The sequence below is a fragment of the Anticarsia gemmatalis genome, chromosome 13, assembly GCF_050436995.1.
Source record: "Anticarsia gemmatalis isolate Benzon Research Colony breed Stoneville strain chromosome 13, ilAntGemm2 primary, whole genome shotgun sequence".
In the NCBI taxonomy this organism is placed as follows: domain Eukaryota; kingdom Metazoa; phylum Arthropoda; class Insecta; order Lepidoptera; family Erebidae; genus Anticarsia; species Anticarsia gemmatalis.
This window is the reverse complement of record NC_134757.1, coordinates 12,227,593-12,255,175: the sequence shown is the minus strand read 5'-3', so window position 1 is coordinate 12,255,175 and position 27,583 is coordinate 12,227,593. Positions and strand designations below refer to the sequence as shown.

At 33.6% G+C, this 27,583-nt stretch overlaps 2 protein-coding genes across 3 annotated transcripts; one reads left to right on the top strand and one right to left on the bottom strand.

The window, feature by feature from the left end:
- Window positions 1-223: 223 nt before the first annotated feature.
- Window positions 224-27,155, bottom strand: LOC142977662 (cationic amino acid transporter 2-like). 2 transcript variants are annotated; one of them, XM_076121728.1, is made up of 13 exons: window positions 26,877-27,155; window positions 20,196-20,444; window positions 19,360-19,488; window positions 18,810-18,965; window positions 18,237-18,479; window positions 17,702-17,850; window positions 17,290-17,387; window positions 16,727-16,866; window positions 16,276-16,378; window positions 15,833-15,981; window positions 14,924-15,090; window positions 14,340-14,448; window positions 224-3,791 (listed from the first exon to the last, which is right to left on the bottom strand). In XM_076121728.1, exons 1-13 carry the CDS (start codon window positions 26,968-26,970, stop codon window positions 3,652-3,654), a joined length of 1,926 nt encoding a protein of 641 aa, XP_075977843.1. In that variant the 5' UTR covers window positions 26,971-27,155; the 3' UTR covers window positions 224-3,651. The 2 variants fall into 2 exon arrangements, with proteins under 2 accessions (XP_075977843.1, XP_075977844.1); XM_076121729.1 differs by lacking the exon at window positions 26,877-27,155 and adding an exon at window positions 23,592-23,686.
- LOC142977867 (lipase 1-like) lies at window positions 9,082-10,759 on the top strand. The gene has a single exon (XM_076121984.1). It carries the CDS (start codon window positions 9,095-9,097, stop codon window positions 10,268-10,270), a length of 1,176 nt encoding a protein of 391 aa, XP_075978099.1. The 5' UTR covers window positions 9,082-9,094; the 3' UTR covers window positions 10,271-10,759.
- Window positions 27,156-27,583: the final 428 nt, after the last annotated feature.

The window sequence follows — 27,583 nt, the reverse complement described above, 5'->3', positions numbered from 1 at the left end:
TAGCTTCTGAAAGTTATTTTGTTTATTTAAATATAATTTTCGGGGTTAAAGTAACACATGTATTTCTTAGGTTAAATAATAAATAATGTATAGATATCGTAACTTGAGAGTTACAATAAGATATCCATTTACACAAACATCCGTATAAATAATATCAGTAGGAGTATGAAATTTAATACACTATACTAACAAAAATAATGTACAGGTTAAATAAAATTCCTGATCATTTTCAAAAAGTCATAATTTTATTGATACATTAGCAACAAGCTGTTTCACAGCCAAATTATAAGTAGCACTACCTCCACTGAACTATTAATTACTGTAATACAACAGATTCGATTTCCTGGTTGGAACTAAACATTAGAAAACTATTAGTCATTGGCCTCAGAATTAAACTAACACGCATTCTTATTTAAGTAATTGAAATATGAATTGTAACACAAACACAAATAACATCACGCCTGTTATTCACGACTCGGTAGACAGAGGTATATTAAATTTTTGACTGCCTCCGTGGCGCAGTGGTTTAAGTCGCCACGCCGATACCACTGCAACGGGAGGTCGTGGGTTCGATTCCCACACGGAGCAATTATTTGTGCGATCCACAAATAATTGCTTCGGGTCTGGTTGTGCTTTGTGTCCGTTGTTTGTATGTTTGTAAAAGTCCCCGCAACACAAGAGCAATTCTTAGTGCGGGAGTTGTCTTTTTTAACGGGAATGGGAATGATAGTCCCATGTAACAAGGGGCAAGCCATAGCAAAAAACTACTTATAATAATAATATATTTTACTAATACAATATCAAAATCTACTGAAACAGATTTTTACGCGACTATCACCAATAAGCAGTCATTTTGAGTATTTATAAAATTACCCTCTTATTCATAAACACACTATAAACCTATTTTAGTTACAAACTACTATAATATATTTTCTCTTTTTCATTTCGCTAAGGAGTGAAAGAAACAAAACTCTTTATAAGCCTTTCATAACTTCATATGTTTTTATGAATAAAAGGGTTCGTATATGCACATGGAATTTTTCAAAAGTGGAGGCAGCATAAAAACAATTTTCGATATAGCAAAAAGCAAATACATTAAGTATTAAATAAACATGTACTAAGTACTTAAACAATACTATCAACAAAATACTTTGGCGCGATACACTAAACAAAGGAACCTTATATGGAGATTCTTAACTATACGTATATACGGGATAGTTACTTAAATACATCGTTCTAATTATTATTTTTGTTCATAAATACCTGAAAAATTAACCATCAGTAATCGACGTTTTTTATTGTCTGATATCGTAATATTAAATGAATCATATTATGAAGAATTTTGCCCTTACAAAAACGTTGTTTCAACTAGTGTCTAAAATAGTGTCGCGCGTATCTGCATAGTAGACAGTTACACTCTCTATTCCTGCACTATTATAACACGGCGGGAAAAGATAACGGACCCGACCAGTAGCAGGATTTACGCTCTGCTCTTCAAGGTAAATCTCAAGTTCCTAATTTCCATCCTGCCCTCGATAGTCTCTACTACAGCTCTCCTTTGAAAAGGCGCATCTGACATTTTTATTGAAATTGAATTATAAATTTTGGCTAGTATCAGCAAAAGAAAGAGCACCTGCCCATATTTTTATTTCCGTTTCTTCTTCTAGTTAGATGCATCTGCTCAACTAGCAAGAGCGGCTAAGTATTTCTTGACAGCTGATATTTTTGTAACAATAATACTCGTAATATGTATTTAAGTAACTTTACCGTTGCTAAGCCCTTTCCAACATTCTCTTAGATAATTATCAAAGGTTCGAAATCAGCGACCTAATTTCTCGCCCTTCACAAATTACTATCAAGCTTACAATCAATATCCTTAAGCAATAATTAAACTACATAAGTACAGTAACACGCATTATTAATTACTATAAAAAAATTATATTATTTTCATTTCAACTCGTCCTTGACCTTCAAAATTACAATTATAAGTACAGTTTCAAAATACGCTAATTGTCGCACGTGCGTTTTATATCAATTGTTTATATATAACTGTATTTTTTTATATAAATGTTATTATACAAAAGCTAATTTGAGGCAATAAACACTTCATATATTTTTTCACAATAACACTAAAATACACAATTAAAATTAGTCACTAACTATGTAGGCTGTTGCGCAAGCCCGTAGCCCGATATTCGGCTATTCCTATTCCATCACTCTCATAGCCCTGAAAGATCAGTACAAGACGTGGAAGTCAGCCACTTCAGCTTCCAAACTCTGGGCAATGATTGAGAATTTTTGTTAGATATAACTTTTTGAACTAAATCGGGATCCGAAGATTACTGTGCGGCAGTCACATATATTTTTATACAAATAAGTGAATACATTAAAGAAAAGCTTTCTTACAACCACAAGTCGTATTAGGGTTACTGTTGACATTAACTTACTATTGCTTACTCACAACAAACTTATTTCGTAAACTACATCTATCATACACACTATATAAAAGCAACAGAATAATACTTATTTACCTAAAGGTCATATACTAGAGGTCAAGGTCACTGAACAATGATATTGATTTGATGTAAAAGAAATTAATATCAATAAACTACACAGAGATTCCTGATATTTAATTGCATACAGACATGGTTTATACTAATCTTTCGTAACTTGACATTTTACTATACATTTTTTTCGAAATTAGATTGATTAAATAGCTTCAAATGTAGATTACATCGCATTTTCTTTGTACTATTCATAGTTTCTATTTGATTGGTAACATTAAAGGCCTTTTGGTTGTAATTTACAATTTAGGAATATTTTTCGACAGAAGATTTTTGCATAGTTTGCTTTCGTAATCAACCATTTATAATTCAGTACACAAATCTTCTATACAGACTCCGATATAATACTATACTATGCGCAATTTACCTTAAAAAGTATAGTCGGCTACGGAAATATCAGCAACACCTATAATTTTACTAAATCAGAATCATTCGAGAAAATTATGGTATTAAAACTCAATTATTACGACCAATTATTATTGTAATGACATAGGCCATAATAATCTTACAAGGTCTCTTATTAAATGCTAGATATAAAAGCTATGACAGTGTTACCGAGGATTATGACCGTCTCAATATTCTACTGCCAGGTTAGTAAGTTAGCCGGTTGTTTTGGTTTAACACTACATAGATCTTTTTTGTGTTTTTACAAACATTTACTCTATTTGATTTAGGCACTGTTTTACACTTATTAGTGTTTATTTGCATTAAATAGAAAAAAAATTGGCTATGTAAAGACAATAGATTTCCTTGTTTATTTATTTACACAAAAAGTTTTATGTATCGTATGTCGGTTTCGTCTTTTAATTTGCGGGTTTGTCGTTTAAACGGTAACATTAGTAATTATGAAAATTGATTGGATTTAGGATAACTACAATAGACATATCCTTTACTGTATAGACAGGTTATTGAAAATGGGTGAAGACCCAACCGAAACGTAACAAATAAACGTTTGTAAAAACACCCTCCACTAATACTACTAAAACCTGACCTTACAAAAGGTCAAGGTCATCTAAATACTAGATATAAACGAGACTACAGTACTAGTAGGACTGACCACGCGCTCCTCAGCCACGGTAGGTAGCTGTCAGCCGATGGTGTGGGCTAGGCCGTTGTTCAGCAGAGCCGTTTGACTATCATTGTGTAGCTCTCCCATGGGCACACCGTCAATCTTGCGACGACGCTCCGAACTGTGCCACATGCCGTATGTGAAGTAGATTAGGAGACCTGGAATAATGAAACAAATTGTGTGAAGAAGAAGAAAACACCATCTTTGTTGCATAGTGGTTGTTGCATAGTAGTTGTTGCATAGTATTCCTCTTAATTAGAGCGAGCTTTTGCACTGTGTACAAAAGATTCAAAAACATCCCGAAGTTTTTAAGTCTATTTTTTATATTATAAAATTAATTCATCATCATTTAGTTATACCTCCTGTATGACAAGATGTATGATTGTGAATGAAGCAGTTTAAGTTTGAGATCGTACTAAGTGACGTTCTTTGGTCTTTTCTAACCCTATGGAAAAAGTACAAAATACCTGATTTAGAATACTCGTGATACAACGAAATTTTCAAAACTATTTTAATTTTAAAGTGAAAACCGACATCTTCAACTTTTTAAATGTATAACACGAAACAACTTTATTTTGTTACACAACAATTTATTTTTAGATTTTATTATTATTCGTGACCATTATCACATTTATAATCACAATCAAATCTAAATTAAATTAATTACCGTAATGAATAATAAATATTACAACAATCAATTACCCTTTAGTTACTCAATAGTCAGAAGGTTGCATTGCATAAGGATCCTTTTTACTACAGGAAAGTGAAATAAACGAAACATAAGGCTTACTCTCTTCCTATGCTGAAATCGGTGACGCACGTAAGCCGAGCGTACACGATGTTCTATAAGACACTATATAGAGACGTGCGCTGTAGATTTTTACCCGACTGCACGACGCAAAGGAGGGTAATGTGTTTAACATTCTATGGAATTGGCAACCAACGGTGTGTTTGATCGACGATCAGCTAACGTCTAAAATATGTACATACGTTGCCAGATTTTAATAGATATATTTTGTATGAAACTATAAAATTAATCTGTACTATTGGTTAATACAAAATACGCAGTAATTGTAAGATTACCTACTTTAAAACTAAAAAAATGCTTTTGAAAATGTGACTTTGTATACATATTTATGACGCTGCCGCTATTCGTACGCAACTGTTTTAACGTAGCAGGAAGGGCAGCTAAGAGCGAAATTCCCGTTAACCTTCCTTAAAAATTTGACATAAAGTTGAACTCTGACACACGGACTGGTTAGTCAAAGGTCATGCACGCAATAAAAAGGTCACGTTGTAACATGAAACTGTCGTTAATATGAAAAATGTGCCGGTAAACGTAATTGTCGGCTTTTTATTGTTTGTTGTGGATATGAAGGAAACGTAGGTTATTTCCGTTTCGCGTAAAAATTAAGACTAATCTTAATTTCCAGGTTTAACGCATCACTCCGCCATAAACAACGAATAACATGTTCAATTATAATAAAAATATGTGATTACCTGTAAAGTCATCTTCATTATAATTTATTCTATGGCAGACGACTGCTGCTTAGTGCTTTTTCAGGTTACTTTCTACGACCAAAATCTAATAAATAAAGCGATTCATTTGAATCGACTTAACTTAAATCAGATGAACGTTATCCCATGATTATTTCTTAATTAATTCCTTTATACTTGTATCCAAAATCAGGACATTATTATCATGGACTAATCTTTTGAAATATCAATATTTTGGTCCATAGGAAATAGGGTGTGTGACTTGTGTTCGGTGTAACAAAGAGTCGTTAAAATGTTGGTAAACAAGTAATGCGGATATAACATTTACATCTCATATTAATTACGTATCGCTGACGCTTCCTCATCAACCGACCGGTCAACACGGATGGTGACGTAGCACTCGACTAGTCGGTGCTCAGAGTTTGGGTAGATGCCTGGGTTAACGAAAAATTATTAAACTCGTACTCGTAAAAGGTTCATCTAAAATGCTCAGGCTATGTAACTTTTTTCGTAAATAATGTTGAAATTGTAATTATTACAGACTGAATCATTTTATTAGACACTTATTTGATATCAATGAAAATCGTAATTGTGACGTCACTAAGTCGTATTTCAATTTTGACTGGTAGGCAACTACCGTATTGGAGGTAGCTGAGAACACTTGCCTAGTAGACAGTAATTGTAAGGATGAAATTGAAACTTGGAAGGATGAAATTAAAATGTCATTTGTCTATCTAAAACAAGTCCTTACAACTATGCTTTCAAGTAAACCAGTCTATTAGTTTATATCAATACGCGAATACAAATTCCAAATTGGTTTTTTAGAATGCACATTTGTTTTTTTGGGCTTAAAAGAATATCGAAGAATTTTTATTCCGTGGCGATTGACCGGATAATAAACATAATAAAACCATTTAAATATTGATAAAACCAAACACTTAAGTATCTAGTTTACCACATTACCATCAAACTCTGCCTAATTTGCAATCAAATTATGTATAATATGTCCAAAATTTACTTATTTTCCAAAAGCCCCTGTTATCAAAACCACTGTGAACTTAATAAATATTAATTAACAATACCAATAGACGAAAGAGGAAATTGGAAAGACCGCAGTGACACGTCATTTTAATCAGTTTTTTGGAGGACATTTCATTGACATTTAGTACAAAATATACCTAAGATACAATACTAAGAATAAAGGAAATACCGCCCGCATTATTTTTTATTATCACGGCCTACCAGGATATTATGAAGGCGAAAGTTCTGCAGTTTTGAATTTTGCAAAATCGTTTCAACTGAACACTCAATACTGAACTACTTCCTGTAGGTACTACCCTATAATGTATGTGTCGGACAAGACATAAAATAGCTTTTGAAGTATAGACGAACAATGATATGCTTGAGAGGAATCTATGACTTATGCCTTCCCCAAAACCTTCCTTTTCACGCAAGTGGTCAAGATTAAACCTAAGGTAAATCACCAATGACTTTTCGAAGTCAGTTTACAATGGAAAAACTGTTTTACCGTTAAAATAAAACATCGCGATAAAATTTGAATACCTGCTATCCCATTGTTTGTATGTATGTATGTATCGTATCTAGCGATGCAAAAAAGAAGGCTAACTTGATAGATAACCAACTTTGTCCTGTTCTTATTTCGGGATGAACCCATTATCTAGTAAATTTCATAGAAGTTTTGTTTTCACGAAAGAGCACACACACAACTAGACACCACATTGTAGAATACAATCAATTTGACTAAAGCTTTTGTACGAAACCGGCACAATGTATTTGAAATTGTAGAGCCACATTACGTATTCCTGTGCATCAAACAGCTGTTTTAAATATAATCCACGTGGTCGTTTACTATCATTTACTAACAAAGAAACCGGTTACTATAAATTGGTCTGAATAGATTTAAATATTTCACGAGTTTCGCATACATTAATACATCGGAAAACTTTATAGTGCGAAACTGGTACAAAACGTCGCCTAAGTGATGTTTATTTCAATTGAATATTTATGAATCAACGGTCGAAAATTATGATATATTTACTTGCAAATATAAACAATATATGCGAATGTTCATGTTTGCGGCAAATAACTTTATGTGCCTGAATGTAGCAACAAACTTACACGATAATTTACCACAAGAGACGGGGTTCGCGTACACGTAAAAACACCGACGACGTTTTTGAAAGTTTTAAAGAAGAGCCTGATTCACAATTTACACTATGCAAACTCATTATCACTTGCATGCAAACAAAGCTTTGAATTAGGTACTTGCATGGTGCAAACTAGGGTTAATTCATTGAAAAAGTACCAAGTAAAGTAAATTTCTAATATTTGGTAGGCAGTATTTAACATTGCACCGAAATTTTATTCAACTAATGTCAATAGCTAGATTTATCTTTTTAACTATTTCCTAAATATTGAAAAAACACGGAAAATCTATGTTATTCTAAAGGAAAAAGCAAGCATATCCTTTTACTTTATGAAGCCATAACAGATCTGCATTTATTGCGGAAACGTCCTCATTATACCTATTTATAGAACTACGTATAAATCATAGTAATTGTCAATGTGTATTCTTATCCTGCCATTGTGTTTTGCTAAAAGTATCGCGAGAGAAATGGAACGTGTTTTGTAAAATCTATCAGAACAAAATTCCTTTGGTGTTTCGGCACAATGGCAAAGGTGATCGTCTCAGCAATCCTCTGATAGAAACTGTTATAGGTTTGGAACAGCAAAATAAATGTATTTTTTATGTTGGGTGTTTGTTAGGTAATAGACCTAACATAGACAAAATCACGCTTTTAGCATGAGGATAGACAGAGACCGTCACTTCCTAGGATCCTTACAAACTCCCTTTACATAATTTTCATTTATTCATCTCGTTATAAACTACTTATGTTTCGAATTTCATCAAAATCCAATCAGTCATTTTTGAGTGAAATAGTAACAAACATACTTACATACTAGCATTTGTAAAATTACTAGGAACTCTTACTAAAGGAAGCAAATAGGAAGAGTTTTTGTCCCGTCTAATTTTAGATACAACATTTCCAAATGCACTTTAGTTGTTTATAAAAAATCATATCCGCGATACGTTAATTAATTAATATAAATCTACTGAAACATAATGATATAATTAAAAGTGACCAATCTACTAGTAACATAACCGGTTTTAAGAACATACTCGTTTTTAACACATACTACCGGGAGTTCGTAATTAAAGACATACTTAAACAATGAAATATAAAAAGGCTAAAATACAGAAAAAACTATAAAATATTAATTATATTACTATGCCTGTTATATCTGAAGGTGGAAGCAGAAGTGTAAGAAATACGCGTCTTCTTCTTCTTGTCGTATGGTTAGTGGTCAACCTAGTGTCAAAGTTGTTCAAGCCGCCTGAAGGCCTTTGACGTGGCTTAACGACTGTTATCTTAATTGACAACAACCGGGACCGACTTTTTACGTGCCCTCCGAAGCACGGAGACGCCCTGTTCAAATACCACTATGCGGTCACCCATCTATGGAATGACCGCGCTAAGGTTTGCTCAACCCACAGATCGTTTACCGACCGGTGAGCGCAACTGGCTACGGGCGTCGAGAAATACGCGTAATATTCAACATTTGTAATTTTAGCCATATATTAGGAAGCCCCTTGCCACATAGGGCGTAACGTCGGAATACTATTAAGAACTTTGCAAAAAAAAATAGAAAAATCCCTTAGTAATTTTCCTGACCTCGAAATCTTCACGACCAGCAGTCGCACAACCACTTCGACCAGAAGCTGACATAAAATTAACCACCAAATAAATTAATAATGAAACTGCCACCTAATAAAGCTACGTATTTAAAAGAAAAAAAAATAGGACGACTATATAAGTCAAGAGAAACACACGCCCGCGTCATTATGTTCTTACTTAGTGGAGGTTCCGCAACAACTTGTAACATGATAAACGTTTTAACAGTATTGCTTCTCGTATGTAGCAGTGAAGTGTTCACTCAAACGCTGCGTTTCGACAACGAAGATGCTGTCATGACATTCGATCAACTCGCGATGAAATATCTCGAAAAAGTGGAAATACATGACGTTAGGACTGATGGTGGTTATGTGCTGGCCCTATTTCGAATACCAGGGGATGTGACTAAACCGTTGTTATTCGTTCATGGAGCTGTGGATTCATCTGACAGTTTCATCATGAGAGGCAACACGTCACTCGCTGTGGCCTTATCAAGGGACAACTACGACGTCTGGGCTATCAATCTCCGAGGGAACAGGTACTCCCGCCGCCATGACACCATGAACCCCGACATAGACCGCAAGTACTGGGACTTCAGTCTTCACGAATTTGGATACCACGACCTCCCTTCAACTATCGACTACATTTTGAACAAAACTAATCAGCAAAGTCTAAGTACTATCGGATATTCTGAAGGAACAGCATCCATGTATGTCCTGGGAGCCACTCGACCGGAATACAATGAAAAAGTTAAGATTTTCATATCTTTAGCACCGATTTCTTACATGCACAATGCAGAGTCGTACATGTCGATAATAATGGACCTCGCACCAGTGATAAATGAAGCGTATTTGGCCGCAGGGAACGAAGAAGTCCTTGGTTTCAACTCCCCAATAAAAGCTTTGATGAACGCACTATGTTTGCAGAAAAAAATAGGCTATGAAATCTGTCTTTTGAACGGCTTATTTCTTTTAGCTGGAGCGCATCAGAGAGAGATAGAACCGGACTTCTTTCCTGTAATTATAGGACATTTTCCCTCGGGAACTTCAAGGAAAAATTTGGAACATCTGACGCAGATACGTTCAAGGCGCAGATTTGCCAATTATGATTACGGTCCTGCCGGTAATATGGTAGAATATAATACGGAATTTCCTCCCGATTATGACTTGAGTAAGGTCACTATGAAGATTGCGTTGGTTTCGGGGAAAAACGATAAAGTATCAACGATTAAAGACGTTGCTTTATTGAGGAAGATGCTGCCGAATGTTGTTGACTACAAAGTGATGAAGAGTGCTGAATTCAATCATGTCGATTTTGTATGGGGCAGGAATACACATAAGACTATGTTCCCTTATATATTTAAAGTGCTGAATAAATATCAATGAAGGAAGATTGAACTACACAAAGAAATCTAGTGATGACGTAATTAATGAATTAATGGCTGTGATTTTATGTGATAATGGAATTTAGTGTATAATCATTGTATATTTGAGATAACCTTATTTCCAGATAAAAACATAAGAAATGACATGATTGAAGAAAAAAAAGCATATCATTTTGAGAAAAGGAGATATAACTTCGTTTGAAATCGACAGAAAAAAATATGAACGATAGTTAACCTACCGTCGTTGATTTATAGCGCCGAATTATCGATATCTTCGGACGAAATTAATGTATCATGACGAGCAAAACAAGATTCTGTGTTAATGTGCGAAAAATGTATACAAAGTGCAAATTAGTGAATTAAAACTGTGATGGAGACTTATTTTTAAATTAATTTTACCGCAAAAAATATAATCAAAATTAAAAGGTAGGTATTTATTTAGTTTATAGGAAACGATTGTTGTTTAATTGTAAGTGATGCAAATTATAAATAATTTTGAACAAATATGGAATTTTATTGATAGTTATTATTTTTATAAAATAACGTTTTTATTGCCATCAAAAATACCAGCTCAAATGTCTGATCCGGCTATTCCAGTTTTCCAGAAGCATATTTTTACAAATACAAAAATTGTTTTAATTATGTACATAAATTAAAATTTACAACATTCTATGTTGAACTTGTATGCTGAGGGCTACAAATATAGATACGTAGCTTCGTCAAGTTGTGAAAGGATAAGAGCTTAAGGTATTATCTTTTATTACAAATATATGTGTGATTTTGGACGTGCATGTGGACCTGCACTTTGCTAGCGTAGTAACCTTATGGCTAACTCCCGGCATATCAGCGTCTGTGTTTCACCAATAAGACAGTTATAAATCTTTATCAAATTACTTAAAATATAAAAATCTCATGTCAAAGTATTTATAGTCTTCGTAATTGCTAAGCAATTTTTATGATAATGTATATTTTCTGGAATTTAGAAGGTCGTAGACAAATTTTCAAGTCCCTAAATGATAAATATTTTTTACAACAAAACAAAATTAGCTGTGTTAGCTGGTATTAATATACTTAGATAGCCAATTACAAATAAATCACGCCTTCTTCTATAGGGATAGGCAGAGAGCTGAGAACTTATCATACATGTTTATTTAATATTTATAGATATAAAAAATACTGTCCTGTTGCTAAGCAAGTGTATCTTCCCGGAATTACAGAGGGCCACAGTGGCCGAGTGCGGATTGAGCACTTTGCATTCCTTCAAGAACTATGATAAAAAACTCAGTAATGGAATATTCGATCACAATATTTTTCTTGTTTTATTAGATAATCTACAATGTTTAGCTAATTACATAGAAGGTCAGTGCAGTCGTTACAACGAAATTATAACAACGAACAAGCATTGTGATTTTATCTTTGCATTGAAACTAAGTAATTATAATTAATTATTATCTCAAGTGGATTAATCTTGTGAAGATTATATAAAAAATGATGTTTTGTTTCATTATGTTATCATATTATTTCGAATATGCAACCCAATATTTACGTAGAAGCATTTTTTTTACCATGGAATGTTATTTTATAACCCTTAATATTTGACGAATATAATTTTAAAAAGAAATTACTAATTTCAGGGATATTTCTTGTGTGTATTATATAACTGGCTTCCATAATCCTGAATGTTATTTGTATTTAAATTCTAGATGTTGATTTAATCAAACAATTACAACTTCCTGTTCATAAAATAAAACAATTTATATGTATAGAACATATAAAATTACTAGTCCCGAATCTGACTGATTGATCGAATAATTGACTGACTGATAATCATGGCACAGCCTGAACTATAAAAGCAAGAAACATTAAATTTGGATAAGAGGTCCCGTTTATGATGTACTTACTAAGAAAGTGTTGCTTTTAATCACCACCCCTGAGGGGTCGAAATAGGCGAAGAAAGGTTATATGGGAGTTCGTAACATTTTGGAGCTAGAAGTACCTAAAGATTTTTTTTTAATAATTATTTCTCTCATTTTAATACATCTATAACGATCAAAGATATCTTATTGAAACCACCTTTTAATTTAACTAGCTAGTAGCTTTACAGATTTATAACTCAACTAGCTGACCCGGCAGACGTTGTTTTGCCATAAAAATTAAATATAAAAACATTATCCAGCGGACAAAATTGTGAATCTAAACCATTCTCAGATCCACTTCAACACACACAAAGAATTTCATCAAAATCGGTCCAGTCGTTTAAGAGAAGTTCAGTGACATACATACACACTTACAAAAGAATTATACATAAAAAGATGGAATGCCAGAACAAAGCACCTCATAATCAACGAGTATAATTTTATCTTTCCTACAATCATAACATTATGACGTATATTTGACAGCAATGAGTTCCGCGCCAAATAGTTCAACAGCCTTTGTTTCTGCTCTATAATTTATGGTCAAACGACCTTCCATAAACAACCCGTTTATAACCAGTTATTTATGAATAATACAGGAAATGATCGATTTATATCATCTCTTATTAATTATTTAGATCGTAAATTAATCATACAAATTATTTGATTTAGCTCATAGGCTGTTATTGGCCCTTGTTTGCGGAACTAGTTAATAAAAATATTTGCGGTTGTTAATTAAATGTTATAACTACGTACTAAAAATATTGACAAGCTGACTTCTGCTTGTGATCATAGCTTTATAAATCTTGCGTTGCATGTTTAATGTATCATAGAATACGGGAATTAACAACACGCATTTTACCTTGAAGTGCAACCTGCACCGACACGTTAGGCATTTTAAGGTAAAATGCGTGTTCACGTTAATTCCCGTATTCTATTATATATTCTGCTTGTGACTTCGTCTGCGTGGAAAAAAACTATCCCATGTACTCGTAAATGTCGTAATCTATCGCCGTACTCGTGGGTAGTACTTTTTTTTGAGAAAGAATAACAAACATATTCACATTCCAAATCACTGTCCCATTTAGGAATAGGATAAGGAGGAGGGAGATTTCTAAACAGAAACATAAGAAAAAAAACGCTAGTCTCCTTTTTATTGGATAAAATTTTATCAAAATTATACCACCGCTAGGCAACGGTGTCAACTCGTCAAATAAGGGTCAACAACGGTCACTGCCATATTTGACAAGTTTCACGAATGATGAAGCCTGTTTTTGTTTCATTCTAAGCAACTTCCGCATAACAAAGTATTTTTTTGGATACGGATTTTACAAGAATTACATTTTACTAAGAATTGCTCTTGTGTCGCGGGGACTTTTATAAACATACAAACAACGGACACAAAGTACAACTAGACCCGAAACAATTATTTGTGGATCGCACAAATATTTATCCCGTGGGAATCGAACCCACGACCTCCTGATCGGGGACTGAACTCACAAATATTTGATCTTACTGATTTTGAAATATACTAAGGGTCTACCTTGGAGAAAAGACATTGAAAATTTTATGGTTTTTTAATCAAATTATACATTCTCAAAGTCATTACTAATACGTCAAACTAATTAGTAAAAACAACATGTGATAAATCAAGTGAGAGACAGTCGTAAATTAACTATCATCTATGACTTTTATAGTTTAAGCTTCTGTGGGACTATAAAATATATAATTTATACATAAACATTAACCTGTATCAATGAGCGCAAATTAACAGTACATTAAATTGTTAATCATAATACCGGTATTTCATTGTGAGTGAGCCAAGTAACATTTTGCAGACATGCATATAATAGTCCACGAAAAATAATACAGACCGAAAAAAAAATTAAAGCTTCCTCGTCATGTAAACAAATAGTAGGTGAAATATTAAGTTCTACAAATTTATTGAAAATACATTTACTTTTGTATTTTCGAGTATTATTCAAAAGATTCTCAGTGATAATAGTCTGTGTAAGTAGTCTAGTCTGAGGCTAGTTTGAGGAGTTTCCTTACTTAGTTCTTTGCTTTCTATCTAGGATTAAGGTAATCAAGATATTGACTATGGATTATATCCTTACAATAAATGAGATTTAAAGTAGATATAAATATAGTACTCACCCGCTGCAATCCACACGGCAAATCGGCACCACGTCATGTAATCAAGATTCAGCATCAAGTAGATGTTGATCAGTATGCTTAGACCAGGCAACCATGGCACTAGAGGCACCTAGGAACAAAATTATAATGGTTACTGCAATGCTGGTACTTTAAATATTATCTAAATTCAAGGAAACGACATTTTTTAAAGTTAATTTAACTGGCAAAGGTGGTGTTTTTTGAAATGCTACTCAAATATTTTTTGTCCTTATAGCATGCTTTATAGTAAAAAAAGAAGCATATAAAAGGATATCAACATTTTTGTTTAAGTTCAGGCCATAAAAATTATGAACGATGAACAAGTTTTGGAAAGCTATCGCTAGTAATATGTAGGTATCAACATTTACAAAGAAGGATTTAATTAAAGCTTTTTTACTTTCACCCCAAATTATTTGTTATCTTGTACAGGTATAAAACGTTTCACTACAAGTGCAAACGTATACATGCGTATACGTGTACGTTGGCAACCAGAGTATCGAACTCGAGATCATATGAGTCTTTCGATCACATAGGCAACACTTCAATCAAATAATCATAGTACTTACAGAGAAAGCCAGTTTCTTATCGGACACAGGTTGCCTAGAGATAGCGAATAGTGTCGCGAGCACGAGCACCGTGCCCACTGAGAACATGGCCACGGCGCCCACGTGTCCAGCTAATATCGCGTCACCGTACTGGTTCACTGCTGACATCATTATGAAACACCAGATACCTGGTGAAAGGAATTGTAGTTAGTATTGTAGATTTAGGGAATGTGGTTTGGGCAGTCAGGAGAAAAGGAGGTGAAAATGTTAGGAGAGTACTGCGATCTTTCGATTATTCAATGTGACATAATTTTTGCGACTTTTGTTTTACTTTAATTTTGATAATAGTGTCAAAATAAATCAACAATTTTAAATGTGTACTTCTAACGGGCAGATATATAATCTTAAGTTTTCGTTACGGTCCCAAAGGATGTGAGGTCTTATATTAAGTTATGACTTTTGACTAAAGTTTGTAATTTGTGTAACTTTATCATTAAGGGAAGTCACAGTCTTTCCATCCATAGTAATATTATACATGCTAAAGTAACTCTGTCTGTCTGTCTGTCTGTCTACTCAATCACGCCTAAATTACTGAACCAATTTGCATGAAATTTGGTATGGAGATATTTTGGCACCCGAGAAAGGACATAAGCTATATATAATTACGCTAGGACCAAAAGGAGCAGAGTACCAGTAAAAAATATTACAAAAACGGGGGAATTTTTTACCAATTCTCTCTCATTGGACGCAAGCGAAGTTGCGCAGGTCAGCTAGTTGGGTTATAAATTATCTTAGCTACACCGTTTAGAAGAGAAGAAACATATATTGGGGGGCAGGATAAGTTAGACCCCTTCTATTCAGTTTTGAGACTGTTATACAAATTAATAACAAACAAACTCAAGTAAATAGTAAAATCTATTATGAACTTACCATATAAAGTAACAAGTACAGACACAGTACAAGCACTGAGCCTGGTCGGTGTAGGATGCTTGTCCATGTTCAGGATCTGTCGCAACGCGTTCTTCACTGAGAAGTTCATTGACTCCTGCACACGATGCGCCGGCTGACCGTACTCGTATCTATACAGCAATGTATAATATATAGTTAGAAATAGTCGTAATAGGGACAGTTTCTTCAGACAGTAATTTAAGTAAAGTATTGAAATACACAATCATACGAAACACTTTCATATTACTTACTAGAAGGACTTGCACTATTCTTATTTATGCGAAGTGTTTCAGTTACTTTTCGTTTCAAAATGGCGTTCATAGTAGCATTTAATTTATGTTAGCCACACTGGATTTAGAATGATATAGATTTAGCAAAATGTCCGCACACACTAAAATATTTAGATGCAAAAGAATGATAGTTACCTGAGTAATAATACGCAAGATGCGACCATGGAGTAAGCCAGCAATGTGCCGATAGACATCATGTGAATCAACTGTTCTAGACGGAATATCATCGCCAAAGTACCTGGAGAATGCGTACAATTTTAATATAGAAACGGTTTCAAGAGAAAAACAAGTAACGGGAAAAGACTGAGCAGGTAAGTCATTGCTTATAACATTTTTAATACTCTTCTTAAGATACAGGACATGTTCATAAACCAAAAATAGTTTTTAAGTCATCTTAAAAAATATTTTTTAAATTATTATATTTAACGGTAACAGTATATAAGTAATATATTACTATCTTTGTCATTAGAGGAATGAAAACGTCCATACCAACATTTTTCGAACTATTCTTAAATTAATTTAACCATGATTTTCGAGTTAATATTTTCCAAGGAATTCTACAAACAAACACAAATCACAATCTTACCAGTAAATAGTCCAGCTATGATGGTCCCAGCGAGTGGTGTCTGATACTTCTCGCTCACTTGTCCCATGAACCGGAACAGCAGACCGTCCGATGACATCGCGTAGATGATACGCGGTAGAGGAAACACCGCACCTAGTAAACTGAATACAAACAAAGATTGTAGACGAACATAAAAATCAAGGCCTTTGTTCGGGGGGAGACCCTTGCCCAGTAGTGGGGCAGTTAAGGGTTAAAAAAGAGTGTAATGCAAATGAACTAGTAATATTTCGCCATGAAAAGCCTTACACTTATGCAACATGTAAGACGACTCGTGTGTCTTAGTGGTAAGGTATCTTAGATTTAATACCTAAAGGAACCAATGCAACAACGCTTGCAACACTGGCTGGAGCAGTTACTATGATCCATTTAAATCAATTAAATCAACAAAATACAACGCCATTGAATTTGTAAAAAATCAAGCATTTCCAGCATCATTTTTATTTTATTGTAACATCATATTTTCTATAGCCCTTAGTTTAAATTAATTTATAAATCAGTATAATAATAATATAATGCGCACATACCTAGAGCACAAAGCACAGATAGCTCCCACACTGACGGCGTATTTCGCCCATGACCAGCCGAGGTGCTCGAACACGTACGGGAACGGTGCTTTTTCGTCCTAGTAACAACAAGAGACAATATTTAAGTAATCAATTATAACTCTCTCTACAAAGAAATGTGCAGAAAGACAGTCAACAAGAGGGCAAGAAAAGAAATGTTCTGAATATTGTTATCGTTAGTAAAGAAGGACAAGATTTTCAGAAGAAGTTGAAATTCTTTGCCCTGTCTGAAATCACTTTGAGCTTTATCATAACACCTATTACTACCTGTACTATTTACCAATGCTCAAGCCAATACTTTATATGTACGTAATAGGTGATGAGGTACAAATACAAATACCTTAATACCTGTACCTGTATTACGTATACATACCTGCATATAATACGGCAGCACGAGCGTTAGCACGCACGACACACCGAAGTAAGCAAGGAACACCACCAGTAGAGACGCTACCACTGCAAACGGGATAGATTTCTGCGGACGACGGGCCTCTTCTCCCGCTGTGGCTACGCAGTCGAAACCTGAAGGAAATGGACATTGTTATAGATACATAAACATTAATGAATACTGACTGACTAACTAGGGGTAGAGACCAAAATAAAAGAGATGTAATAAGCGATTATTGTCACGATGCTTGAAAAAAACACGAATAACAACAATTGAATTTAATAAGTAATCAAGACAAAATAGGTATACACATGACCAGCAGTTATATATCAAGGGGATTATTCTGATAATTTTCGAAAGCTTTTGTGTACTGACAATAGAGCTTGGTTCTAATCCTATCTACGCAAAAAGCTTCTATTAATTACCATGTTTCGACACTTTAGTCTGTTTGGAAAGGTGTTACACAATATTAAATACCACAGTAAATATAATACAACACATTTTAAATCATTTAACTTACCAATAAACCCATAAAAGCACACAGCAGCGCCTTTAATAATCCCAGCTAACCCATACGGCGCGAATCCACCAGTACCGAAATCTTTCTTCATATTCTTGGGCACCTCCTCAGCGGGTATGCGCCAGTTCTTAGTATCAGCCTTGAAGGACCCCGATATGATGACAAACAGCACCACACAGAGATTGACCCCAGTGCAGAAGTTGTTGAATTTTGTAGATTCTTTCACGCCAAAAGCTAGGGCCACTGTAAAAATGGGAAGGTTAGTTGTGGTTTTAGTATCGGTCTTTGGGGTGGACCTAGAAATTGTTAGATCAATGTTCAACATTTTCGATTCCCTATACAGTTAGCAATCAATTTCGTTCACCGACATTTTTTTACATATTTTATAAATAAATATTAATCGTGGTACAAAAACGTTTAATGTTTCACTTTCATATTTCAATCTTGAGTTTGCCATACAAATATATTTTCAAACTTTTCATCTTTAATGACAAACACAACACAGTTTAACTTAACTACGTCATGATAAATAGTGTCAAAAGCTTAACTAAAGCCTAAATGACGTCTACTTACCAGAAAACACCATAATCACAGTGAAAGCGAAGACGTCTGGATAATTCGCCAAGTGTGGACTCTCCATAGGCATGACAGACGCTAAGTGAGAAGATATCGCTTTATTGCACAACGAATCTAGGTATTCACTTAGAGCTTTTACTACGGAGGCTGCACCTGAAAATAATATGGTTTTCGTTAACTATAGTCCAACAACTGTATAGAGACTAAGAGAGCCTTGCATGTAAAGTCCGCGGCTGGCGGAGACATACAAAATTCAGAATTTAGAACATCATTGGCTCGCCGGCTTTTACAGCTAACGGTAGTCATAGTAAGTATTATGCAGACAATAACAAAAATATTTTTACCAGCAAACAACTGAAGATTGTATAAAAATCCCTATAAATATCCCTCTAATAGTATATACCGCCTGTTACGCTGTCGTGGAGACCACTTTTCGAGGGTTATATCATATTTCCTGAACAAAGGCCTTCCCAAATAGATTGGTTTACATGGCCTAAAAACGTATAACGATTTGAAAAAATTAGTATCAAAGCAAACTGTAACTTACCTATAATATATTCGAGTATAAGGTTCCATCCTATAATGAAAGCGATGAACTCGCCAACACACACGTAACTGTACACGTACGCTGAACCAGCTTTAGGCACTCTAGCACCGAACTCAGCATAACATAACCCTGGAACAAACGAGACACAATTCAAACTACCAGACTAACATTAGGTAATTAGGGTAAAAGATTATGCCCAGAAGAAGGGCACAATGTTAAGTTCTCTGAAGCAAATATTATGAAAAGTTAGAAACTAGTTCATAATTCAATAGGATCTTAGATCATAGAATTAAAATTTTAGGAGTTCCTAAAAATCAAAACCATAGAATTATGTTTTTGATTTCTGTTATAGTCAAGCCAATAACTTCGTCACTACATACTTCAGTAGCTACTCGTTATCAAACTAGAGACACATTACATGAGGCAGTTTTCTAGAAAGATCGTCAGTGACATTAAAGTGCCGCCAATGACAAAGATATTTGTATTAATATGTTGCGCTCTCGTTAATCTAGCCACTTAAAAAGCTCACGTTTTTCTCATAAAGTATGTTCTTATGAGATAATTTCGTGTAACACGCAAGAACTGTTATCTATTTTACGTATTTAAGAAAATATTTTTTTCTCTGAATGCTAAGCTATACTATTGACCAGACTTTTTAGGGAGATAATTATTCGAAATGATCACTGTAATTTTCTGGAACGTCGTTAAATAGCTGCTGTTTATGATATAGCGAAGTAATTCATCTGGTTTTGACAACTTTATCTGTGACTAAGTGACCACTTCGAAATAAAAACACATGAAAATATACTGAAAACTCGTCTCAAAGATTAACTTACCAGCAAAAACACTAGCAACAGCAGCTAACAAGAACGACAACACCACAGCAGGCCCCGCTAAGTTCTTAGCCACATCTCCGGCCAGCACGTACACTCCCACTCCTAGCGTACTGCCAACACCCAGAGCCGTGAGGTCGAGAGCTGATAGTACCCTCGCTAGACGCGCTGCACCTTCCTCTGCCGCTTTACGACGGGAGAGCACGCTGTACGCGATCCGAGCGACGCGGGACGCCCCGGCTTTTAGGCCACCTAGAAGAAAAAAGTAATTTTAGAGATACCCACAATGTTTCAATCACAAAGTATAGTATGATTCTATGCATTTCTGCTCGCAACTCCAGCGGGATAAGATTAACCGGTATAAAGTATAATATATCGTGAGGTTGTAAACTATATTTGTACCTATTACATTTTATTCTGTTCAGTACTTTCTTTTTTTATAAAAGAATAGCAAACCTACACACATCCATTACATCCAACCTCACAATCTTCGCGTATACAATATCAGCAGGATGTATTTATTTTATGTAGTCTAGATTTAAACATAATTACTGTTGTAGTCACCCCATTAAAATCTAGGCAGGAACACATTTTTCGGGTACTTAATGGGTCCTAATCGGTCGAATTCCGATACCTGTATTTCCTAACAAATGAAAAGAACTTGCCACTTGAAAAGGGCTTAGACCTAACATATTCATTATTGAAATGAGATCCTTACCTAGCTTTCTATTATAGTCAGTAAAGAAGTTATAAAGTTACCAAGAGTCCTCCCCAAATGACCTATATTTAAGTTACCGCGTTATAATAGTTGTATACCTTTTTAGATAAAAATAGAACGCGGAACTAAAATAGATAATGCTGTAATAGTAAAATCTAATCTAATCATAACTAGAATAAACATAGATACACACATGAAGGGCACCAAAATATTATTTACTGTTGCCTACGATTACATAGTACGTACTAAAACTATTTTGGTTTGCGTGAAATCCCGTGTAATATTAGATATTGCTCATGCTTACATATCACTACTCATACTTACATTGGTTTTAATTTTATATTTTACCAAAGAAATGTATCAGTATACATCGCAAGTCGTACGTCGTTTTCAACAATATACGTTTTCATAAATTTGGAAGAAAAAAACATTTGAAAACGAGATACGCACGTGATAAGTGTATACATTCATGCCAAGCAACAACTTAAAGTTTTAATTATTATCCCTGAAAAGGGGATGGTGATCCTTCTTATACTTATTTCCATATTAAAAATGTATACGTACTTAAAGCCATTAAAATAACGTTTCCAGCCGAAGCCGCCATGATTCCACCAGTATCTTGAATACACTGGTATTATATACAAATACTCAATGAACACATCTCATTCAATATCAAAGGCATTCAGATAAAACAACTGCATTGACCAAAGGTTGATGCAATAAAATCAATTTATTTTGTACCGAATGAATGAACACAAAACTGTATTTTATTGATTTGAACAGAGATTTCTTTTATCTTAACTGACTTTCTTATAATTGAAAATGCAAGATACTACTATGTATTAAAAACATATAGATTTACGAATTCAAATGTACAATAAGACACGAATTTACCCGTCCTATTGGAAAATCACTTTACTAAATTTTCCTTTCGCACTAAAATCTATATTTTATACAAAAATACATTCAAGCGAAAACTATGAACCAATTAACAAAAATTGCGTAACAATTACAAATAATAAAAACTAGTTCACTTAACACAAATCAATTATTCGTTTGAGTAAATAAAAATCCATTTGTTCAAATATTTATGTCCGTTAACTAAGACCATATGTATTGCACTAGATTTTATACAAAATGCTGAACTTGGTTATTGTAGTGCCTTTTCTATGAATTGTTGCTATAGTACTATCGAGCGTAACAATAATAGATTAATAAATGTATTGATATTGGTGGGTAAATAAATGTATCGATATAGGTGGGTTTTTTCACAATTTTATTATGATGAAATTCTTATACGTATTTCAATAAGTCTTCCCTGATAGGGTAGCAGGATAAAAGTTGTGTGGGTGATGTATCTAGGATCTTTTTCAACAGTTAATAATACAATGTTTTTCGATATTCTAGTAATAGTGTGCGTACGAAACGCAATATTTTTGGGTACAGTTACAATTAAGTATAAGAATAACGAAGAAATTGTTACTTCTGGTCAGTTAAGAAAAAGTCTTCATAAAATTTTCATGTATTTATAAAGGAGAAAATTTAACTTAATCATTGTATGTAACGCAAGATATTTTTTACACAACTGTACCTAGACAACAAAATACATTAAAAATACATATTAATAGCAAATTTTAATGCAACTACGATATTTTCAATACGTTTATGATGCATTTTTTTATTTTTCATCATTTGTCTAGTATTTAGTCTATAAGTAAATGCTTCCGTATGAGTCACCTACTTCCATGGCTTTGGTCAACTTGCGGCATAGTTAATTAGATAATTACCTTATGATTTTAGTTTATTCAATATTTTAATGCGATAGCAACCAACACTTGTTGTACCAGAAGTAAAGGTAAAGGTGTATGAAATACACCTCCGTTTAGTTATTTACAATGTTAGTCCTATTTAATAGGCAGCGAACTAATTATAATATAATAAAGCAGCGTCCAACGTCCAAGTCCAACCTGAGAATCGAAAGACAAAATTTCTTATGACTTTTGAGAGACAAAAATTGCTGTCTTCAAATTAAAGGCAAACTTATAAGTGGGTACTATAGAGTAATTTCATAATTAACCGTGTCGAATGAACGACTAGGACATCTCGGAATAATAACTCATTGATGCCGAATCATTGAGGCGGTTAAATAAGATGTAATAATTCACAAAGGTTTGATTACGATTGAATGCACGTGCCACGCAATGTGCAATACACCGCGTGGATAGAATCCGATTCCCTTTTAGCAAAATCGACGTATGAGGACTTACTACCCATGGTTACTCAATAAGTATGATTTGTATGTTTTCATGACTACACAGTTCAAACACGATGAATTTTGTGAAGACATGCACTGTCAATTAGGTGGACGCCACATAAAGTCTTTTGGCCGGTAGACAACTTTAGTCAGGCATCGTACATTAATTTTGTGGATTAGGTTCCCTGTTCAGAAACTCATATAGGGAAACCTGAATGCTCGCTACGTACTACGTAGATATACTTACTATCATTAAGAGGCACGTGTTTTTTTTAGCTTTCACTAAAATTAAGCCGCACATAAGGTAATTAGGAAATGGAACATGTCGTCTAAGAAACCTATTCAGGTAATCGAAGTCTGCAACCAGTCCTTAACAATTCTATACCTTCCTCATCAGTAGCCGGTAAAGTATTTGAAAAATACTCACTCAAGATCAAGAAAAACCACATATTTATCACGACTAGTCACAAAGCACTCGGTAACAAGACTGGCAGAACGACCTACAATTGAACATTAAGAAACACTGTCCAATTGATTGAGAACGTTCCATGTATCCTCATTGACCCTAGAGCCAAATATATGCCGATATATTGATTGTAATCAACGATTTCACGTTTATTTTCGTCTGAGAATGTGTCTGTTGCTAAATGGTAGTAACGATATTACTCTTTAGTCTCTTGTAAACGAAAGATGGCACAGACTCGGGAGGAGATTTTAATAGTATTGTTAGCGGTTATACTGGTAAGGAATAAAGTCGAAATTATTTAAATGCATGATTTTTTCGTGTGGAAGCACGAGGCCACTTGGATGAGAAAAACGTGTGCATTTGTGACATCATCTCCTGGCTCTGTTTATCTGCTCCTCCAAATTTATAAATGTGAAAGTTTGTATGTTTCCAGGAATGTTTGTTATTGAATCACGCAAAAACTATAGAACGCATTTTAATAGTTGAAAGCTACAGACATACGCAAGCGAACTCACGAGTGTCAGCTAGTGCCGATAAATAAAGCCCCTGTTTCATGAAGCCGAAGGTTGCTTAAATCACTGATAAGTGAACGAATGAGTGGTACCGGCTTCGAGCGCCCCACGGGAGATATGATAACCGGTGGACACCTGTTACTGCCACAACTATTGCTCAAAGTGTATTAGAATCGATTACAATTTAAAACTGGCCAAGACAGGAATTTGAAATAAGATTTTTTTATTTTTGAATTTCAGATTGATGTTCTACCAGTTTCATTGAAACTAGACAGCTGTGCATAATGTGTTTAAACGGTTATGAGTAAACACAATACACCTACTACACTAAATATTTTACTACCTTAGTCGTTCACAAATATCATCCCAATAAAAGCCTGTATTTTAAAATCAAAAAGATTAAAATTTTGTTATTTTATGCTGAAATATTTGGTTTTAGGTTTTCAAATATCTCCAAGTTAAGTTTTATGGAAACAGATTCAATGGTTTATAATAGTATAACAGACAAACAGACTTGCACATTTATAATAATAGAATAGGGATGTCTTATCATCAGCTGTCTAAACATTACTAAAATATTCAATTCAAGTTTTCGTCTCTTATATAAACATTCAATAAAAAAGTTGCCAATACAATAATAAAACAACTCAAAAGTGAAAGTTATTGTCAAAAGAAAACTGAGTGAAAGTATTTATTCTTAGTATCTTCAGTATACTCTACAGTAAGTTTACAAGATAGATGTTTTTTCAGTAAACTAACTGAACTTATTAAGATGAATATCAATAGTAACAAAACTTATATCTTAAGATACAGCAATTTGAGCAATGACATTCGTTCAAAAATTCATGAAATTCGTTTAAAAAAATGTTAAAAAACTTTAGTGTTAGCAGACTCCTGATTGAGGATAATAGAAGAAAACTATTAGTATCTACAAATAAATGTCACTAAGCATGACCATAGTACAAATATGTGGTACTGGTATTTGCTATGTGTGCAATATAATGTATCAATTATTTTTATAGCTAAGCAATAATCCACACTAGTAACAAGAACAGATATATGATATGATTTCTCAGCAAATATTTTAAGGAGCTCCTATTTTCGGGTGATGTAAAATGATTCTAAAACATTCTGGTGCATGCAATGCATAAATAATGTAATCTATAAACATAGTAATTAGTAATAAGAATAATATTTTAAAGGTACAACTTTTTATACATAGATTAGATGGCTACTAGCAAAGTTAATTAAGATAACAAATGCTAACTGTTTATTCAAAGTTTTGACGTATACTAAGGTTTAGTTTTAATTATATAATAGGTATGTGTAAAAATTGCTAAAGTATTTTTACTATTTTTGTTATCAATGTAAGATACCTACGTAGCTCAAATTGAAAGATAAATATCTACGTAAAGAGACAATCAATTTATTGACTATCTATGTAGGAAGTAAGAATAAATAAAGGGTTATCATTAATTAAATAGATTACTACATATTGTGGCATTCTCTGGTCCTTGCCTACCCCTATGGAAAGAAGGCATGACTTTATATATGTATTATTAATAATATTCATCTATGAAAAGACATATGGTTGTGAATGTTGCAAGGGATATTTTGTAAGGATCATAACGAGTGGTGTTCTCTGGTCTTTAAGAACCCTTATGGGTAAAAAGTGTGACTTGATGTATGTCTAATATAAATATGAATTCAGCTATATATTATTCAATATTATATGTAGGTATTTTAACAGGTATTCTACAATAACTATTTTATATAAGAACAATTCAATATTATTTTGTAATGATTTTTTCCTGCATTACATTCTTGGTGCATTCTTTATTTCTATCATTTTTCCTGACATATATTTTTTTCCTCATGCTACGGAATTTTCTACCTACAGATGGAGAAAGCTAATATGTTCATAGAAACTGTAATATGCTCTTATGAGCATACCTATTGAACTGAACCCATTGAACAGCTAATAATCAAATAATTAATTGATGAAATGAGTATAATGTAAGCTGAAATCAGTAAACCAATAAATAATAACTCAATTTATTTTAATATTTTCCTATAACAGTCTACTGAATATTATTTTATTGAAATTGAACTAATGTAACTAGTACTAACCCCAGTTTGCGAGATATTGTAAAGATACTGCATTGAGTACCCAATTTGAATTATTTTAAGCTTATATGTGTACTGTTATTTTACAACAGGAAATATAATAAAACCTTGGCAGCACTCTACTTTTAATCCAATACGCAAATATATTCCAATATTCACTATTCAATTCATTACTTCATTAATTATTTCTATTTCGTGCAGTTTTCAATAACACACATTATCAACCTAGCCTTTTTCAATTCAACTGCTTTAAGTCTCACCAGCTGCAGCTAAATAACAGTATTTCACATTTTTTCAATAATACAAGTTACATGAACAATACATGAATACATAAAAAAGCACACTTGTTCCCATAGGATTAGATAGAGGCGAAATACACCTTTAAGTAAGATCATCCATCCATCTTGTCAAACAGAACATAATATTAAAAAGGTATTATATAAACAATGTTACGTGTAAACTGCATAGAGAACGTGCAGTTTGATTCATAACACGCAGCCACGTCGTAAAATTCCCGCAGCCCGTAAAATATTTGCCCAACCGGATCGACAAAATATGTACCGCCGAAATTACTTAAAAAATATATGAAAATCATAAAAAATCTTACCATCGTCGTAAGCTTGTCGTACTGTGTACTCTTGGGCACCATAACCACGCACATTTTGGTGGCTTTCAATCAAATTGTCACCAGTAAAAGACATTTTGTAAACCAATACAAGAACCTAACCTATACGCATGTAACTTACTTTTACACCATAAATATGAATTAAAATTGTAGCGACATACTGCTAAAGTATATTTTAATACATTGTGAATGTGTTAGAGTAAAAGTTTTATAATAAATAAAACAAATAGGTTTCGAGTAATAGTGCCGCAAAGTGAAATGTGAAACTGACATTGACAATTGGAATTTGTAGGGCTGTACTCAATTCCCATGTGGTCGGTGACAAACGTATCGATAAATTAAAAAAATGTGATCTTGTGATGATATATAATGTTTTATTTTTCCTACAGTGCTTTTCATTATGTGGAACTCAATTTTATCTTTTGATATTGAAATATTTTTGGCAATTCACTTATTATCATGCCTTGCGATAAAATGCTTGCGCTTGCTTGTGGTAATAAGAAAACTCGATCCATAAAACTATTTATAAATATAAAAGTGTGAACATTTACGAAAATTAATTTCTTGACAATCGATACCTAGTATTTTTTAATACAGCCATCCCTAAAATCTAACGTCATCCTGAAACAATATTGCGTCATCAACCCAGCTGCGTTCCGAAAACACTTAGCCAATATTTCAATTTATAG

What these genes read in the sequence shown, in the direction of transcription:
- LOC142977662 (XM_076121728.1), bottom strand. Translation starts at nt 26,970, where the DNA reads ATGTCTTTTACTGGTGACAATTTGATTGAAAGCCACCAAAATGTGCGT. An exon ending in ACGACAAGCTTACGACGATG is followed by an intron (nt 20,445 to 26,876) that starts GTAAGATTTTTT and finishes TTTTTCTTCTAG; the next exon opens with GTGGCCTAAAAGCCGGGGCG. An exon ending in ATCTGTGCTTTGTGCTCTAG is followed by an intron (nt 16,867 to 17,289) that starts GTATGTGCGCAT and finishes GTTTGTATTCAG; the next exon opens with TTTACTAGGTGCGGTGTTTC.
- LOC142977867 (XM_076121984.1), top strand. Translation starts at nt 9,095, where the DNA reads ATGATAAACGTTTTAACAGTATTGCTTCTCGTATGTAGCAGTGAAGTG.